Here is an 18,177-nt window from a genome sequence, read left to right on the forward strand (position 1 = left end):
TGAAGAAAGATATGCATTTATTAGTAAATAAGAGTAAGCCTGTTTAGGGGTGTGGTAAGGTTTTTTTGACCTGCAGTTAAGCAACACAAAATTAACTTTTCTGATGATTTAATAAACAAAGATAAGACTCATCGTTCAGAAATACCATGTTTGGGAACACGATATCTGAAACCCAATGATATCGGGTATCATGTCAATAACTTGGCTCCTGTTAAACACAAGTAAACTCAAAAAACAACTGTACATATAGTACGTACCAATAGTCTTTTGATTCCACAGAAAGCAGATGGGCTTTGGATCATCCTCAACTGACAGTATTTCCTAGTTGCCAGATAATATTTGTGTATTACCCATATCCATATTCTCTTTCAACCGTTTCCATAATTTTCAAATCGTCAACTTCTGTTGTAACTTTTTGTACATGCATGAAGTAAGGCCACTTCTGCCAGTTCAAATCTGTAAACTCTTGACCACTGGGTGTGTTGTCAAAAAGATAGTTTACCATTTATTTTTTTGGTGTGGTAATATAAACAATACTACTACTAATACTACTTCTACCACTACTGCTAGATCTACTATTAGTAGTAGTAATAATATTATTATTATTATTATTATAATAATAATAATAATAATAATAAGGTCTAACTGACAATAATAATAAGATAATAATTATTATTATTATTATTATTAATATTATTATTAATTAATAATAATAATAATAATAATAATAATAATAATAATAATAATAATAATAATAATAATAATAAATAATAATCATACTTTTTTATTTTCTTGAGTCATACTATTTTAGTGTTATCGTTTTATCTTAATCTAAAAATGAAAGTGTGGTACCAAGTCTTACAGGCCTACCTTTAACGTTAGCCAATAACATTCAAGACGTTCAAATGTTTCAATTCAGAATTCCGACATTTCTGAGCGGACTTGAAGGCAACACTCCAGCGCGTCGTTGTGACGTGTTACGTGTATGCGGAAGTACAGAACAGTTTCTTCGCTCGTCTGTTTGCTGATCAGTAGTCTCGGATGCTAGCACAGATAGCCTAGCAAACGTTATTAATTAGTGTAACTGTTATCAAGACAACAACACCCATGGTCAGGTGAGACATCTTCATGCGACTGCTTGTTGTTCAGTCCGTCGTTAACCTGATTAAAATGATTTGTTCGGTTAAAGGCTCTCTCTCAGTATCTGTTTAGCATGGAAAGGCTTCCCTCTGACTGTCAGTCTATCGGTTCAGTCATAACGGTATTATGATTATTTATTTGGAATGTATTCAATGTAAAACAGCCTAAGAAGTGCGGGTTTATTTGACCATAAACAACTAGAGGGACCGACTTTATCCAATGTACACGTTGAAGTCGAAGAAATCTACATTCGTTTGTGTTTTCCAGGATTGTCATGTGAGAGTCAGATGAGTCAGATGAGTGAGAGGAGTGTGAGGAGTGAGAGGAGTGTGGGCTAGCTCACGTTACTGGGTCTAAATAAGGTGATGACAGTCTTGTGGTGTTGTATCTAACGACATGGACCAGTGTTCAAGAGTTGGCCCACCCTTTGTCTGTCAATATTACATTACATTACATTACATTACAGTCATTTAGCAGACGCTTTTATCCAAAGCGACTTACAGGAAGTGTATTCAACATAGGTATTCAAGAGAACTACTAGTCACCAGAAGTCATAAGTGCATCTCCTTTCTTAAACAAGCATCTTAAAGCATAAGCCAGAGCAAAAGTATAGTGCAGAGGCAAATTACTACGAAAACAATAATTGCAACAGACTAATACGGATATAATAAGTGCTACAAACTACTACGAATAGGATAAGTGCAGTAAACTAATACAAATTCAATAAGTGCAGCGAACTGATACGAATACAGTAAGTGCAACAACTAATACGAGTGCAATAAGTGCTACGAGGAAGGCTCAGGGTAGTACTTCTTGAAGAGGTGAGTTTTCAGCCTGCGCCTAAAGATGGGCAGCGACTCTGCTGCCCAACAAACACTTTCTCTTCCAGTTTCCTGTCATCATCACTGATAGATCGAAGTTTGAATTATTGGAATGGTCAATCCACAGTTTGACTGTGAAACACTTGTTCTTGATTATAAACTTTGTTTGGTATTGTTGAATTTTAGGATGACCCAGAAGCACTGCCTGGAGGGCCAGGTGTACTCCGTGCCTCTCATCCAGTCAGACCTGAGGAGGGAGGAGGCCGTCCATCAGATAGCAGATGCGTTACTCTACTTGGAGACCATCTCTACAGATATTTTCAGAAGGCAAGGCCAGACACACACACACACACACACACACACACACACACACACACACACACACACACACACACAGTCGAGTTTTCATGAATTTTAGGGTCATTACATTGACTTGCATTCATTTCTTGACAACTTACCCTAACCCTATAGACTATATATAAGAAGCATTGACTGCTACCAGCTTAACCCTAACCCTTACCGTAAACCAAGTCCTCACCCTGCAATATAATGTTTTACATTATGGAAACGTGCATTTTGTGGCATAAGGAAGACTAGTCCTTTAAACAGATTTATTTCCCCACAAAACAGCACACACACACACACACACACACACACACACACACACACACACACACACACACACACACACACACACAAGAGCTAGAGGTTGGGAGGGACATGGGAAAACCTATGACAGACTACTACTTGTGTAATATCATGTTTACATCATTTGAGTATCTTTTTTAAGTAGTGCAAAAACGATTAGCTGATTAATCAATTTGTCACTCGTAGGAAAGTTAAACAAATGGTCAGTTGAAGTGATACCAGTTAAATAGTTTTGTAAGTTAGGACATTGCATTGCTCTGTGTTTACGGTCATTTCTAATAGACTATATATTTACCATTATTTATTAGATTTTACTCAAATTAAATAAATAAATAACAAAATATGTAATAACTGAAATATGAATTGATTATGAAATGATTAGTGGAAGTACAACTATTGTAACAATAACATTTCCATTCATCCAGGGTGTTTTAATTACTGGTATATCTGTTTTAAAAAATGTTTTTTTTTATTTTGTAGTTAAGTAAAGTCAAAAATGCCACAAGCTACTGCATTGTGAGTATTGAAACTACCAGGGGGTAAAAAACAAAGCCAGTTAACAAAAAAAGTTTAAACACAAAACTACAGTCAACATGGTTGTTGATATCACAGCATCTGTTCTGAGTTTTAATTGCCATAAAATAATGTCATATTTAATAGATTGCACAGTCAGATCCATATTCTAAGCCACGTTTAATGCCACAGCACCTGTTACAGAACAGATGGTCCTGTCTGGCACCCTGAAAGCGAAGAAGCGTCTCCTGTAACTAAATTAAATGAGTGACATTTCATTTATTAACAGAATTGTTTTGCAATGTAATTCGAGGGATGATGTGTTAGTAATTAGATGACTGATATTGAATGATCTACACTTCATTGTCGTTGTTTTTTGTCGTTGTTTTTTGTGTTTTTATGTTCATATATGTACTTTTGCATTTTTATATTTCTGTGTACAAAATAGTTAATGTTTATCCTTTTTTTCTTCTTGGACCTCCTTGATTTATTTTGTTTATTTGTCTGTTTCTGTGTATTATTGAGCGTAAGTAACCGGAGTCAAATTCCATGTATGCGTATGCATACATGGACAATAAAGCTGTTTCTGATTCTAATTAATAGAGCTCAGAAACAGATGTGTAATACTTGCCCATCATCTTTATTAATTCATTCATGTGATTAAGCGCATGCAAGGTGCATATAAAGAATAAACCGTTGAATAGGGTGTCTCAAGTTACACACTCCTCTATATTGTGTTATATGGTCTCAGAAATGTCTTCCTCTGTGTGTGGATGTGTGTATGTCCATATTCATGTTGGTGTGTATGTGTTTGTTGCTCCCAGGGTGTCTGACAGTGTAGAGAAGAACCGCCGCCAGCTGCAGAGCGTGACTGACCGGATCAGACTAGCTCAGGCCCGTGTCGACAAGATCAAAGGCAGTAAGAAGGCCACCAAGGTAACACAGCACCTCCACTCTGGCGGGCAGCTTTATACTTTGCACCTATGATACACAATAAGGACACGCACAGGCGTCAAGATCATTGAAATAAATAATTAGCCCTGTGTCTGTCAGTTATATCGGCACTTCTCTGTGTGTAGGTTTTCTCCAGTGCTAAGTACCCAGCCCCAGATCGACTTCAGGATTACATATCTATCTTTACTGAGGCTACAGACCCCTCCTCACAAAATCGCCCCCGACACAGGATACAGAATAAACTTCGACCCTTTGATGAGAAGGCCTTGCAGGTGAGATAAATGCATTAAAATGTTGATGACAAAAGGAAATAATGCAACAATAAAAAAGTGGGACTTTGTATTCGAGCCATTGTCTCTCAAAGTGTTCTATGTCTCGAAGCCCATGAGCCATAGTGCTGTAACTGATATAAAAGACACAGAAAGAGTGTGCTAGCTTGATAGTGTCTCTTTAGAAAGCTGACACTGCTAAAACTGTGGGTTCAAAAAAGGGATAAATAGAGGCATGATTAATTTCCATTAACATGGCTTTTATCTTATGATGAGAATGACGACGCAGCGCTCACTCCGGTCATATGAGGACAGGAGTGCTCGGAGCTGAAGTCTCGACTCCTCTATATATATCTAGACTGAAGGGGAAACCTCCCATGACCCCCCTCAGTATCTATGCAGGACTGAAGAGCTTGTCCTCTGTCCCATGGCCAGGACGGAGTCCATGCTGCTCCTCTGGAATCCATGGTCTTCTTTTCTGCACCCTGGCATATCTTTCATATATTTCCCTGGTGGGGATGAGCAGTGTGATTCCTCACTAACTTAAATATACTCTCCAGTCCCCTTTTTTTTTTATTTAATAAATTGGCGTCATCACCTCTTTCTGCCAGTCCAAAACCTGGGCTCAACCTGAGGGGTGAGGTTAAAAGCTCAGATTTCCAGAAAGAGAGGTGTAAGTGCTTCTGAGTGGAGGTATTATAATATCTTATAAAACTGCCATATGAATGTGAATTAATATCTGCCTACCTCAAAACAGAACAGGTAAAGGCTCCCCATCGGATCTTCGGGTTGACAGAAACAAAAACTGATAAATATTAGAAATAAGTGGAACGTATATGACACAAACCCTTTTAAAGTATGCTTAATTATTATGTGCTTCAATCTGCATACATATGCTAACTAAAACTTACTAGTATAAACAGCTGTTTTCTCATGATTGACATCACCCTTATTAAAGAATAATCTATCACTGAACCAGCAATGATGAGCTTTCATCCATGTCAGTGTCAATTTTTCACACCTCGGATTAAAATAACCAACTGACATCCATTTAATGAAATGTTACATCGCTCTACAGAAATGGCAGAGGAGAGCACATCCTACCAATTTCATAAAAGCTCCTCATTTCTTTTGCGCCACAGGTGATGCTTGTATAGGAGGTAAAAAGGAGGTGAAAACAACATAGACCTGTAGAAAAGTGAAATTTGTGATAGTGTTTTCCTGAGTGGTTTTGTGTCTGTCTGTGTGTTTGTTTCCGTCTTTCTGCGTGCGTGTGTGTGTGCACAGCTCAGTGAAGGCTTCTGCATTATTCATAGTGAACACCACAGTTCTTCCATTACCATTTTAGGAAACTGCATATTTTCTACTGCATCTGCTTGGTCTTGCAAATGTGTTTTTTTTTTTTTTTTTTTTTTTAGTGTGGGTAGCTTTGTCAGCCAGGGATAACATGGTGATATGGGAAAAAAAAACTGCTACTACTTTATTTCTCTGGTGCAGAAATGCATTATTCACTATCCCCCAGAAGCAACGTCCCGTGCGTGCATCTGCATGCAGGAGCACTTTGGTGGCATTTGTGATTTGTGTTATTCAAGATTTAGTTGACGTTTTACAGATCTGCCTCTCACTCTGTCTGTTTGTCTCCCTTTCAGGAGAAGTTGATGTATTTTCCAGTCTGTGTGAGCAAGAAGAAGAGGTCTGAGGATGAGAAAGAGGAGGGGCTTGGCAGTCTGCCACGCAACATCTCATCTGTCAGCTCCCTCTTGCTCTTTAATACTACAGAGAACCTGTAAGTTCACAAACATACACACACACACACACACACACATAGACACAGATGCTAACTGTAAACACAAATTAGATCTAAATCTCTTCTTCATATCTGTGGATTTGTGTGCTTTTGAAGATATAAGAAGTATGTGTTCCTTGATCCTCTGGCGGGAGCAGTGACAAAAACTCACACAACACTAGAGACAGAAAAAGAAGAGAAGCCGTTTGATGCTCCGTTGTCCATCACGAAGAGGGAACAACTGGATAGACAGGTACCTCAAACGACCCTCTCCAACCAAAGACGCATTCTTAATGTGACTATTTTCGATGAAGGATTGTCAATGATGCATTAAATGATGCAGTGTTGTCTCTGATCTGATCTTTTTCTCTCCAACAGACGGCAGAGTCTTATTTCTATGTGCCAGACCTCGGTCAGGTGCCCGAAATAGATGTGCCGTCCTACCTGCCTGACCTGCCGGGCATCGCAGACGACCTCTCCTACAGCGCAGACCTCGGACCCGGCTTTGCCCCATCAGGACCCACACAAAACATCCCTGATCTGCCCCCTATTGCTGATGAGAGCGATGCACATGGTAAACACGCACACACACACACACACACACACACACACACACACACACACATACAATTTAGGTTATTACTGCGTTTGAAAAGCTGATGTTGACTTTTCATCTCTTTCTCTTTCAGGATTTCATCTCCAACCTAATGTTCCACCTCCTCCACCACCTCCCCCTCCTCCCCCTGAGCTTGCCCTCGCTCCTGCCATTCCTGCAGGAGCTCCCCCTCCACCGCCTCCTCCCCCCTCCTCCTCCTCTTGACGGCCCCACAGAAGTCTCTCGAGCGCCAAGCTCAGGTCTGTCGCATGTTCGCAACTCAAATTCTGGCTACACACTACAGACTTGGAGAAATATGATCGAGCTTGACATTGTATTAAAGTGGTGAAATTCTGCCACTTCCTCATACACGCACACATGCACACACACACACAGTGAGAAAATCTATTCACTGTCTTACACTACATTGTTCTTATTGACAGCAATGGGCTTAATAAAATACCCTGCCACCCCTGACTGTGTCCTCTTTTTGCAGGCCCTGTGTCTCGTGCTCCCAGCGCGGTGGTTGAGCCGTCAGACGGACGTGCCAATCTCCTGGAGTCCATCCGCAACGCCGGAGGTATCGGCAAAGCCCAGTTACGCAACGTTAAAGAGCGCAAGATGGAGAAGAAGAAACAGAAGGAGCAAGAGCAAGGTGTGTTTCTGCTCGTGTTTTATTAACTGCAACACAATGCAGCTTTAACAATGATGAGAAAGACATGCAATCAAAGCACAGCGTGACCAGTTCCTAGTTAGCATTCACCCATGAGTTTATACAGTGTGTTACATCGCATGTCAGTATGTTACCATTTCTGTATGTATCTCATATGGTTATCACCGCAGTCCATGTCTTTGTGACCTTCGCTTTATAAACGGCAACTTTATTAAAAGGTTATAGTTTATTTTAAATTGTCTTGAGTTTATAAATATCAGACAGCATATCTTAGCCTTCATTTCCGGTTGGCTAACATTTCATATTTCGAGCAAGCTGCTTATACCAACTAACTCGATAACAAGTCTTGTTGTCATTATGTGCTCAACTCGGCGGCACTGAGGAATGATTGAAACCATTTCATTGCTCCAATTACAAATTTGAAAAGAAAATACTGATTGTGTGATAATGAAGTTACTGCATTTCTTTGTCTCACAGCAGTGGGAGCAGCAGCTAGTGGTGGCGACTTTATGTCTGATCTCTTCAACAAACTCTCCATGCGAAGGAAAGGTGAGGATCCCTTCTACGTCAGTATTGAAAGTACTGATGCAAGTGGTTTGAACTTCAAACAGTAAATAATGTGTCATGTTTCCTCTGTAGGCATATCTGGTAAGGGACCAGCTGGTGGGGAGTCTGGTGAAACTCACGCTGGTACCGGCGGTGCATTTGCCAGGATGTCGGATGTCATCCCACCACTTCCTGCTCCACATGCGACAACAGACGATGATGACTGGGAAGCATAACACGATGGACGATGAACACTTTTAGGGCCAGTGTGTAGAATTTTGGCGGTTCTTAGCGTTGAGGTTGGAGATCTGTCCTCTGGTGTGCCAAGCGTTTTCGAGGCCTACGGTGGCCAAGCACTAAAAATGTGAACGGCCTCATCTAGAGCCAGTGTTTGGTTTGTCCATTCTGGGCAACTGCAGAAAGTACATGAGTCCAAAAGAGTGTAGTGAAGAGGATGTAGATATAAATGGCTCATTCTAAGGTAACGAAAACACAGTTCTTATTTTCAGGTGGTTACACAACAATGAAAACATAATCGAAAACATAATGTTACACACTGGTCCTTCAAAGCACTGATAATGAAGGCATTCAATAGTTTTGCATAATGTGTACAAAGGACATTTTCCTTCTATAACTTTACAATATTGTAAAACGTGATAAGTTCTCTTGCTAACAAAAACTCAGTGTAAAATGGCCAATAATTGGCTTCATAATGATAAGTGCATTAGTTTGTCTAACCAGTTTAATCAAAACATCACTAAAACTCCAATAATAAAACACTTTATTGATAATCATATTCATTGTAAAACATAATTTCATTAAATTAAACAAGCAAGTGTTTACAGAACATTCACTGAAATCATGTAACCATTTAACGAACATGTTTTATAAAGTAATTTTTGCATTAAATAACACTTAACATTAAATGCTTTAAATATTTAACATTCTTTTAGGCGAAATCAGTCACATGGATTCCTAATTTGACGCTGTGTGTCATATCTGTGTAGTAGCTGCTTCAGTAATTCATCTCAACATACTGAATTTAAAAATAACAAACATGTTCCAGACTAAATTCAAAGACATTGCAGGACTAATATACCTGAGTCACTCTGATAAATGCCCCTTTGTCTGCAGTATGACATCATATACTTCACTTCTCCTAACCAGAACACAAGAAGAAGGCAAGATATGAAAGATAGAATGTAGAATAAAAATAAAGCCAGCATGGTGTACTGAAAACAGACAAACTGCCTCCCTGGTTGACCCTTGAACTTCAGCCAGGAGCACTCGGAGGCCTGATAGCTTCAAAATGTTCAAGAAATGTAAACAAATAAAAGGGCTTAGGCAATCTTGTGATTATTATAACAGAGGCCATCTAATTATTTTAGTATTTTTTATGAGAACATATACATTTTTGGGGTACTAAATTTGCACATAACCGCTGTTACACTGGGTTTCCTCGAAGTGTTTCCAAACCTCGATCTTGGAAATGTCAGTCGGGCACAGTGTAAGTGACACTACATTTGCTTCTGCTTCTTCTCCAAGAAGAACTAGGAAAGAAGAATATACAGAAAAAATGAATAAGTTTTAGTCACGACACAGTAGTTTGATTGATGAGCGTATTTGCTTCTCACCTTCCGTAAGGCAGCAAAAGCAGGGCCAAAGGTTGTGTGTGTGCTTGTGCGAGTTTTGATCCACGTTGGAAGTTTAGAGAGAGTTGCGGGTCGAGAGTAGCGTCGGTCACACAGCACAATGGAGGAATAGTCGCCACGGTGACGGATAGCTCTTCCTTTGGGCAGAGGAAGTCAAATACATTTGAATACTGGTCATACTATCTTACCAACAATGGAATCACTAATCATTGTTCTTTTTATTTTATGAATATTGCATCGTTACCTATGGATTGATTGACGGCCTTCATGCAGAGGTTTTCTATGAGTGCTTGTCCCGGGCTCCTCCCTCCACCATGAGGCTAAAAAACAAACAACACAGTCCTGTGACCTTGTACTTGTTTTGCCAAGTTTGTGGTTACAGTGAAGGCTATAAGAAAAGTGAAAAAGTCTCACCAGGTGTTTGTCCAGATAGGACATCTTTTCCTGCAGCTCTGGGGATTTGATGTTGGGATATGGCATTCCCACCATCACCACACACCTGTCATCACACAAACACCGAAAAGAGCATTTAGTATCATGTGTTTTGTACAACATGCAACTGTCAGCTGCGATATGCTCATGAATCACACACACCTGCCCAGTTCATCAGAGAAATTAATGCCCTCGCTCATCTTGCCTCCGACGACAGAGAACAGCAACGCTCCTGTGAGCCCGCCGGCGTCCGCAGCACACCGCTAACAAAAGAAAAAAGAGACATGAAAATGGTAACAATCGTAGAGGCAAAACGCTCTTCATGAACCGTTCATAAATGTTGGTGATGAGGGCTGATGTTGGAGGCAGTGACGGTTTACCTGGATACAGCGGGAGAACTCGCTCAGCACCTGCTCAACCTGGTTGGCTTTCTTTGGCTCGTGGAAGATCTGAGAAAGTAATTGTGATAGCTTAGAGACAGTCTGGAGAATTCACTCCGTGATTCCCATAAAATAGCATGCCACCATCGAGTTAAGGCGTGATAAAGGTGGTTTTCTAGGGTGAAGTACCTTCTTCTTGTTAGCCAGACGAGTCAGTGCCCCGCTGGCCTCCCAGTGAGAAACGATGCGCCTCGAGTACTCGTAGGAAGGGAAGAAGCACACGACCCCGCCTGGCACCACGTTACAGATGTTGGAGAGAATGCGCCCTGTCTCGTCCATCTGTCACCAGGCACAAATTTGCAATATAGTTGTGTAAACAATGCAACTATACTCAAGAAAATTACAGCAACAACTTCATAAAATAGTATGTGTGTGACTGTTACCATGCGTGGAGAGTCTCTGTTTTGGAAAGTAAAATCCAGCTCCTGACCGGACGGACCGCTGCACAGGACGAGGGGGAGAATGTTCTCGGGAGGAATTACATGACCTACAGACGAGGTGAATTTAATATAACAACACAAACAATATAAAAATAAAACAATATTCCCTGTACAATACAGTTCTGACAGCACATAACAGCTCTATGCAACATAACTAAGACTTAGGACTTTGGGGGATTTGGCAAATACTCAAATATCATTTGAGTTGTGTTCAAATTTCATACAGATCTTGTGTGTTTGAGGCTCATAGTAAATCTCTCTCCTTTTGTGTGCCAGTGCCGAAGTAGGACAAGTGTTGTTCATTTGGCTTCTGATACCACAACCTTCCCAAAAAAATCAACCTGTGCAATGAGAGGCAGCAACTCATACTAATACAGAGTTAGTGTTTATACAGTAAAAGGACGTTTCAGGGTTTAGTTCATAAGTTGGCGCATTTTTATCATCTCTTCTTGGGTCAGTTTTGTTATAATCTGTCGCCTCCATCAGTCAAGCCAAGTGTGAGCTTATGACATGACCCTTAGTCAATTTGCATGCATAACCAAATAGGAAAATAAGCACTCATATCGTTTTTGTCAAGCATTATATTATTCATCAAAAATTCCCCAATGGAGAAATATTGATAAACACATCACTAAGAGAGAGTGAACTGTAAAAGAGAAACTCTACAAAGTACTGCAGTGTTTTAAAAATGGGCCACTCACCACAGGAAAACTCAGTGATGCGCTCCTCTCCCACTCCGGCAGAAAACAGTAGCTCTTGTTTGAAGTCTGAAACCTACATATCACATCTTTCAGAATGAATCAAAACTTACACAGCAAAGGCTTAGTTTAGTTTTAGCGGATTCAAAACGACTTACAGGCTGCATGGTTCCTCCTGCGATGATAACTGCTCTGCACTGCTTCAGCACCTGAGCGAAGTGGACTGCTGGATTCAACATCAGGAACTTAACACTGCTCTCTGACAAAGTACCTGGACATGAAGCAGTGAGGGGACTTTTATAACACTTTTACTTCACTACTGTCCTTTATTTGGAGTCGTTTTTGTGAAAACGGTACCTTGTCTGTGCACCACCACTCTGCCATCAGTGTTGCTGTTGGTGAGAGCCATGAAGAAACCCTCCACTTGCATCATGGGAGATGCAGACAGTACTTTCTCTGCCTCTGACCCCTGCTGGTCTGCTGAAGAAACTGCACACATGGGAAAAGGTGGAGTAGATAAATCATGTTTAACAACCAGAGGAATGCCACATTGTTCAGTGTCTGTTGATTGCAAAATGCCAGAGAGTGAGGGCTAAAACAACAATATCTGCAATTTCAACACATCTCACATTATACTTCTTTGACAGTCAACGTTTTCAGAAATGAGGCGTTTTAATGTTTTCTAATAACTGATTAGGATCCCAATTAATTTAGTAAATGATTTCACATTGCAACCGTATAATGCCACATGTTTGCAATGATGATGTTCATCATGGGTGACATAAAAATCATCCCTCTGACCTGGCGCATTGCTCTGGTTGCTCTGCAGTGTTTGAAGGTAGCGGTTTAGGCCCTCTGTGCGTCGGCTCTCCTTGTTTAAGCTGCTCTGAGTCTGCAAACTCACACCTGATCCTGCGTACTTCTCCACAAAGCCTACTAGCTGCAGAGAGAAGACACTTATAATGTTTTATTTGGATTTTATCTCTCAATATTTATATGAGGCATAAATTAAATACATACATATATATTAAACACTTACTTTTCTGCTGATCATGCTCTTCTCAAAGTATCTCTGTAACTGAAGTGAGTGACAGTGAAATAATCAGAGTTTGCAGGTTTTGATATGGTGTTTAAGAGCCATGATTTTGATTTTTAACAACGTTACAACACTTTCAACTACCTTAAACAAGTTGATATTGTCGATCTGAGCCTTGAAGAGGAAGTTGTTAATGGTGTGCAGTTCAGTGCCTAAAAGATAAAGAAACATGACTGGTTGGCATTTACTTATAATATGTGTATAGTGTGTTTATGTGTGTACTAACCGGTTTGTGTAGTCTGGCTCTGCGGATTCTGCCCCACCTTACCTGAAACGATCACATTTACATCATCATGTGAAATGCCCTGCAATTTCCCCACCTGCCCTTGTTGCATACTGGCAGTAATCAATAATCCAAAAACTAATAATTTTAACTTAAACACACTCACCTCCCAGCCCACGGACAAGCCCCTCAATCACATACAGAATCTGTTTAATGTACATCAGGTTCTTTGCCTTCAGTCTGCTCCTGGTGTTGTAGAAACAAAAACATCAAGAATCAGGAGGCCGATCTAATTATGTATGTACTTCTGTTCTTCGATTTCCAATCGACTTCACTCTTTTCGGGTGTATTGCTGAGGACCCAAGGAAGAGCAGTGTTGAGAGGAAGCTCTGGAGTTCTACGCGTTTATTAGTAGCGCCTTATGTGCACACTGTAGTGTATTTAGAGGACCGTCCATGTCCATGTCTGCTTTTTCACACAAATGATGCGTGTTATGGAAGGCAGGTATCAAGAAAGTCGCCAGCAGCAACACCGGAGACGAAGCTATCAGACCGACGCACTTTATGAACAGGAACTGCACTAGTACATTGTTGAATTGGTGGATTAGTGAGTTTTTGAGTCTGTGTGTGTAAACTCACTTGTAACGGTCGCCATACTGGGTGAGCTGCGAGTGGGCACGGCAGAGCTATAGAAGATTCACAAATTAGTATATTGCAAAGAACATGCGTAGTTTAAACCTACATTTTGTACATGAGGTGTATGATTGTGTTAACCTGCGCTCCAGTGAGCTCTGCGCTGTGTATACAGGAGAGTGTGTCACTAAGATTGTGAGCTTCATCTATGATCACCACCTGTAAAAAAAAAAAAAAATATATATATATATATATAAATATATAAACATTTCTGCTGTCAGTATTATGATTGATACTCATCTGAGTATGGCAGAATTATCAGGAACCCAAACAGTCTCAAATACCTCACAATAGTGAATAATAGTCGCATTGATGGGACAGCAAAATCTATGAAAGAATCAAAAATCACATCTAATCCTACCTGTCCCTTCAGCTGGACCCCTGCTGCCCTCCGTGTGGCTTCATGAAGCAACATCTGATAGGGCAACACCACCAACTATGGGGTCACGATAAACATATACCATAAAGATTAACAACAAAATGTAAATCTGTTAAACCAAAAGTTCATGAATAAATAAAAGTGCTTTAAGACATTTAGGAACAAGCTAGAGTGATGTAGGCAGCAAAGCAAGCAGGCAATCTGCAATGTCATGAGATAAGAGGACAGTGTTACCTGTGCAGGTGGGACAGCGAGGCGTGTGGCGTAGTAGGGACACGCGTGTGTCTCTCTGCCAAGCTTCAGCATCTGCTCAATATCGTGGACTGTCCCCAGAACGTTGTCCCTCATCTGCTGCAATGCTGAAGCTTTATTATAGGGACACACACTCTTTGCTGGGCCTCGCTTACGTTTTACACCCTCTTCATGTTGCGGCTTCTCTACAAAATGACAGAACGGGCAGCATTGTAAGCAAAACAAGTCTTATTTATGTTTTATGTTTTAAGACAGCTCTTAGGTTATGTATGCATAATTATTTAATGGCATTTCTGTTTAATTCTGAATTGTGGCATGTTGTGCTTTGTCTGTCTAAAGTTGTAGTTTGACTGTTACTCATTGTTATCGAGTCTCTCTTGGACCAGGACACTCTTGAAAAAGTACATTTTAATCTTAACAAAGCTTTTCTGGTTCAAATAAAGGTTATATGATTTTTTTTAATTACACATCTCTAGCTATTTGGAAATATTTGTCTCTAAGAGCAGTAGTTCTGGAGTTTCTGTGTGAGGGGCTCTCACCATGTTTGTTTTTCTGCATCTCCATGCAGCGGTCGTTAATGCGCTGGATGCTGCCCAGACGACGCACCTCTTCGTTGACACATAGATTCTGGAAAGTACACAGTTTTATGTTTACTAGGCAAATCCTGTCAGATGTCATGGTTAAAAAATCATGTTTTAATGATTAAATTCAAATAACTATTCCTGTTAAATGGCAAGCTTTGTGTGGGATGGATAGACATGTACTGTAGATGTAAGATTTTTGAACATCCTGGTTTGTTTTTTTAACATTTGACTCAAAATTTTAAGCCATGTAATAACATTTTTGTAATTATCCTTGAATTGGAAAACACAAGTAACAAATGTATAAATACGTTGAGAAATCCTGGAATTGGTTTTATTGGAAACTTCCACATGGAAACAGACTGACTGCTATAGATCATTCTGGGAGTTTGTAGCAGACAACACATACGTAAACACTTTACTATATCAGTGTTCACAATTGATAAGGTTAAATCAAATATACTTAAATCTGACCATTTCAATGCTAGTCTTGGTGTGTATAAATGTATGTTTGAACACATACCTGCCGCGAGCCCAGTGTGACCAGACTGATGTCCTTGCTGAAGGGGCTCTTTTGAACCTCATGGACAAACTGGGCCAGCTGGGAGTGAGTGCGACTGCAGTAGTAAATCTGAGAACATGCATATTTATTCAGGGTGATGTGTGACACTCATTATCATTATGTTGTATATCACTCATCTTCACAGTTATTAAAGTTACAATGTGACATGTCTCTCTCACACACCTTAGTGACATGTTCTTCAACCAGCTCGTCGTCTGTGTCATCGTCAGCCCCACAAAATCTGAGCATGAGAGCAAACACTACCTGCTGTCATTGTCTGTCGCAAAATTTGAAATGATTGGTAACCAAATCAATAATCAATGGCTGCGCTCACCTGCTCCTGGTCTTTGACTCGTCATCACTCTCATATTCTGCAATGATAAGCTCCTCGTCCTCTTGTTCGCCTTGTGGCTCGGTCTCTTCCTTTTTACTGAGCTGGAGCAACTCAAATGCCTCTTCGTCTTCACGGCTCTGCAGACGCATACATTTTAATATAAAGCTGCAGAGATTTGACTTACAGTGATAAGTGTAAACGACACTGTGCAGGATCACTTACTTTTCTTTTCATTGCATACTTAAGTTGAACATTGTTCCTGATCATTTCTAACCGTTCTTCCCTCTTCTTTCTTTTCAATTCTTCTTCCTGACACATAAAAAAACACATCACATAATATTCAAAAGCTTAGCAGGTGAGGTGTCGATAGTTCCCAGAGATCCACACCAAGGACACATCTTAAATACACGGATAGTCTTACCTTCAACTTTGACACCAAGTCACGTTCTGCCTTTTTTTGCACAAAATCAGTGATCCAGTCCGGCTCTGCTGAGGACGAGGACGGATCAGTAGAAGTGGAAAGAGCTGCTTCTCCTTCATTCAGCAGAGCAGCTGCCTCCTGTCTCCTTTTCTCCTCGTGGTCTGTGAGCCAGCTCAACGCTCCACATATTAGACTCAGAGACTTGCCCTGAGTTGAAGGACATACAGCACCAGTCAAAAGTTTGGACACACCTTATTTTTTATTTTATTCTATTTTTATTTTTATTTTATTGTATAATATGGTATTTATTATCTGTTTTTTATTTTTTTCTGCAACACTTGAATTTCCCCATGGGGATCAATAAAGATAATAATAACCTTCTCATTCAATGGTTTTTCTTTATTTTTATTTTTTTCTACATCCAGATTAATATTGAAGACATCCAAACTATGAAGGAACACATATGGAATTATGTGGTAAACAAACAAATGCTCAACAAACCAGAATATGTTTTATATTTTAGATTCTTCAAAGTAGTTGAATGAGAAGGTGTGTCCAAACTTTTGACTGGTACTGTATATGTTAAAAACACAAAATGAGCAATACAATCTAATGGCTCTTGCTGTGAATCTCTCTTATATACATGCAAACAAACATACACACCGTTCCAGTCGGACTCTCAAAGATCCCAACTTTGCCCTGGTCCAGTGCACTGTACAGAGCCTGCATGAACTGCTCCTGGATGTCATAGGGCTGGTAGGGGAATGGAAATTGGGCCCTGCCATTCTCCATGTCCGTGAACCTCCCTGGAAGATGACACAAGGGTTAACAAAAAGGAGTCCCTTAATCAAGTGAACAGCACACACAAATGTTTTGGCAGAAATGAGTGTTTATAACACAATGGCCTATAGATACGGACTGGAGAAGTGGATCATTTGAGGAATTTTGCTTCTTTTTACCTCACCACGGAAGCTTGCACCTACTGGATTGTATTTTAACTTTTAACTGCTAATAACAAACAACCACAGCATTAATCCATATCAGAAAAAAAACTGCTGTTGCGTTAAATTCTAAAATCTTAAATTCAAAACAAAGCCTATGCAGGTCTCAAATTTTACAGATTTGAACTTTATTCAACCAGCACTGATATTGATTAGCATTAAAATGACTAGATTGTGGGATTTCTTTACTGTTGATAAAGTTAGTTTTGCTGTAAAACATTTGCATTAACAAAGCAAAATATTTGGAGACTCCATTTTTATTACAAAACCTCTAACCCTAGCATTCTTTTCAACACCTTTCAGTAACTGTGGTGGGTACCTATGAGGGACTTGGCTTGCCAGTTATGGAGCTATGGAAGGAAGAGGAGGCCCTCTTCAATATTAAGCCTAAGTATGATCAGATAAACTAAATATGATCAGATAAACTGTGTTTGTAAGAGTGTTCCTTTATGTTTTCCTTTTTTCACATCAGTCATTTGTTTATCTACATCTCTCAAGCTTAATGTATAACAAGACCTGAACTTTGGCGAACAATCATTCAACCTACTCTAGAAAGTAGTATGTTAGGTAACACTGGTATAAATGAGACAATTAATTGTAAGTGTTTTTTGATTTTTCTTGGAGTGGAGAAAGCTATAATGGCTATGGAGCAGGAAGAGGAGGCCCTCTTCAATATTAAGCCTAAGTATGACACAAGGGTTAACAAAAAGGAGTCCCTTAATCAAGTGAACAGCACACACAGCGTGTTTAGACTGGCTTGTATTAGCCACAGGCTCTGAGTCCTGATAGCGATGTTGTGTCTGACACGATGCAGCCAGACAGGCGCTGCATTTTGTTTTTTGTTTTTGATTGTAAAGATTGTCACTGCGAGCAATCTGCATCTCTAGCTAACTTACAATCAATCCCCTTATTAGCTGAAGTCTTACGGCTTTCATAGAACAACTACTTACCCACAAATATCTCCCAGAAAAGACTTTTTACTTTGTGTGAATATGTGAAAATCCCGGACGTTCAACAAACGCGCCACCA

At 39.9% G+C, this 18,177-nt stretch overlaps 2 protein-coding genes across 3 annotated transcripts; one reads left to right on the forward strand and one right to left on the reverse strand.

Annotated features, from left to right (window-relative positions):
* Positions 1-996: 996 nt before the first annotated feature.
* wash1 (WAS protein family homolog 1) lies at positions 997-8,589 on the forward strand. The gene is given in 12 exon segments (XM_054620227.1): positions 997-1,115; positions 2,148-2,288; positions 3,947-4,058; positions 4,202-4,348; positions 5,995-6,131; positions 6,249-6,384; positions 6,510-6,705; positions 6,821-6,930; positions 6,932-6,986; positions 7,223-7,381; positions 7,880-7,948; positions 8,039-8,589. Coding segments are annotated over 12 exon segments (1,413 nt in total). The 5' UTR covers positions 997-1,107; the 3' UTR covers positions 8,182-8,589.
* An 813-nt stretch (positions 8,590-9,402) lies between these two features.
* On the reverse strand, positions 9,403-18,175 carry ddx11 (DEAD/H (Asp-Glu-Ala-Asp/His) box helicase 11). Of its 2 annotated transcripts, XM_054619295.1 has the most exons (28): positions 18,099-18,175; positions 16,811-16,953; positions 16,148-16,354; positions 15,949-16,035; positions 15,727-15,863; positions 15,576-15,633; positions 15,354-15,461; positions 14,789-14,876; positions 14,232-14,434; positions 13,980-14,054; positions 13,700-13,777; positions 13,565-13,611; positions 13,093-13,172; positions 12,930-12,971; positions 12,788-12,855; positions 12,647-12,685; positions 12,409-12,547; positions 11,965-12,096; positions 11,766-11,878; positions 11,611-11,683; positions 10,853-10,956; positions 10,599-10,748; positions 10,410-10,478; positions 10,192-10,292; positions 10,012-10,096; positions 9,842-9,917; positions 9,580-9,734; positions 9,403-9,495 (listed from the first exon to the last, which is right to left on the reverse strand). In XM_054619295.1, the coding sequence occupies exons 2-28, from the start codon at positions 16,937-16,939 to the stop codon at positions 9,463-9,465; spliced, it is 2,676 nt and encodes an 891-aa protein (XP_054475270.1). In that variant the 5' UTR covers positions 16,940-16,953; positions 18,099-18,175; the 3' UTR covers positions 9,403-9,462. The 2 variants fall into 2 exon arrangements, with proteins under 2 accessions (XP_054475270.1, XP_054475271.1); XM_054619296.1 differs by lacking the exon at positions 10,410-10,478.
* Between the last annotated feature and the right edge of the window lie 2 nt (positions 18,176-18,177).

Source organism: Anoplopoma fimbria, chromosome 19, assembly GCF_027596085.1.
Source record: "Anoplopoma fimbria isolate UVic2021 breed Golden Eagle Sablefish chromosome 19, Afim_UVic_2022, whole genome shotgun sequence".
Taxonomy (NCBI): Eukaryota; Metazoa; Chordata; class Actinopteri; order Perciformes; family Anoplopomatidae; genus Anoplopoma; species Anoplopoma fimbria.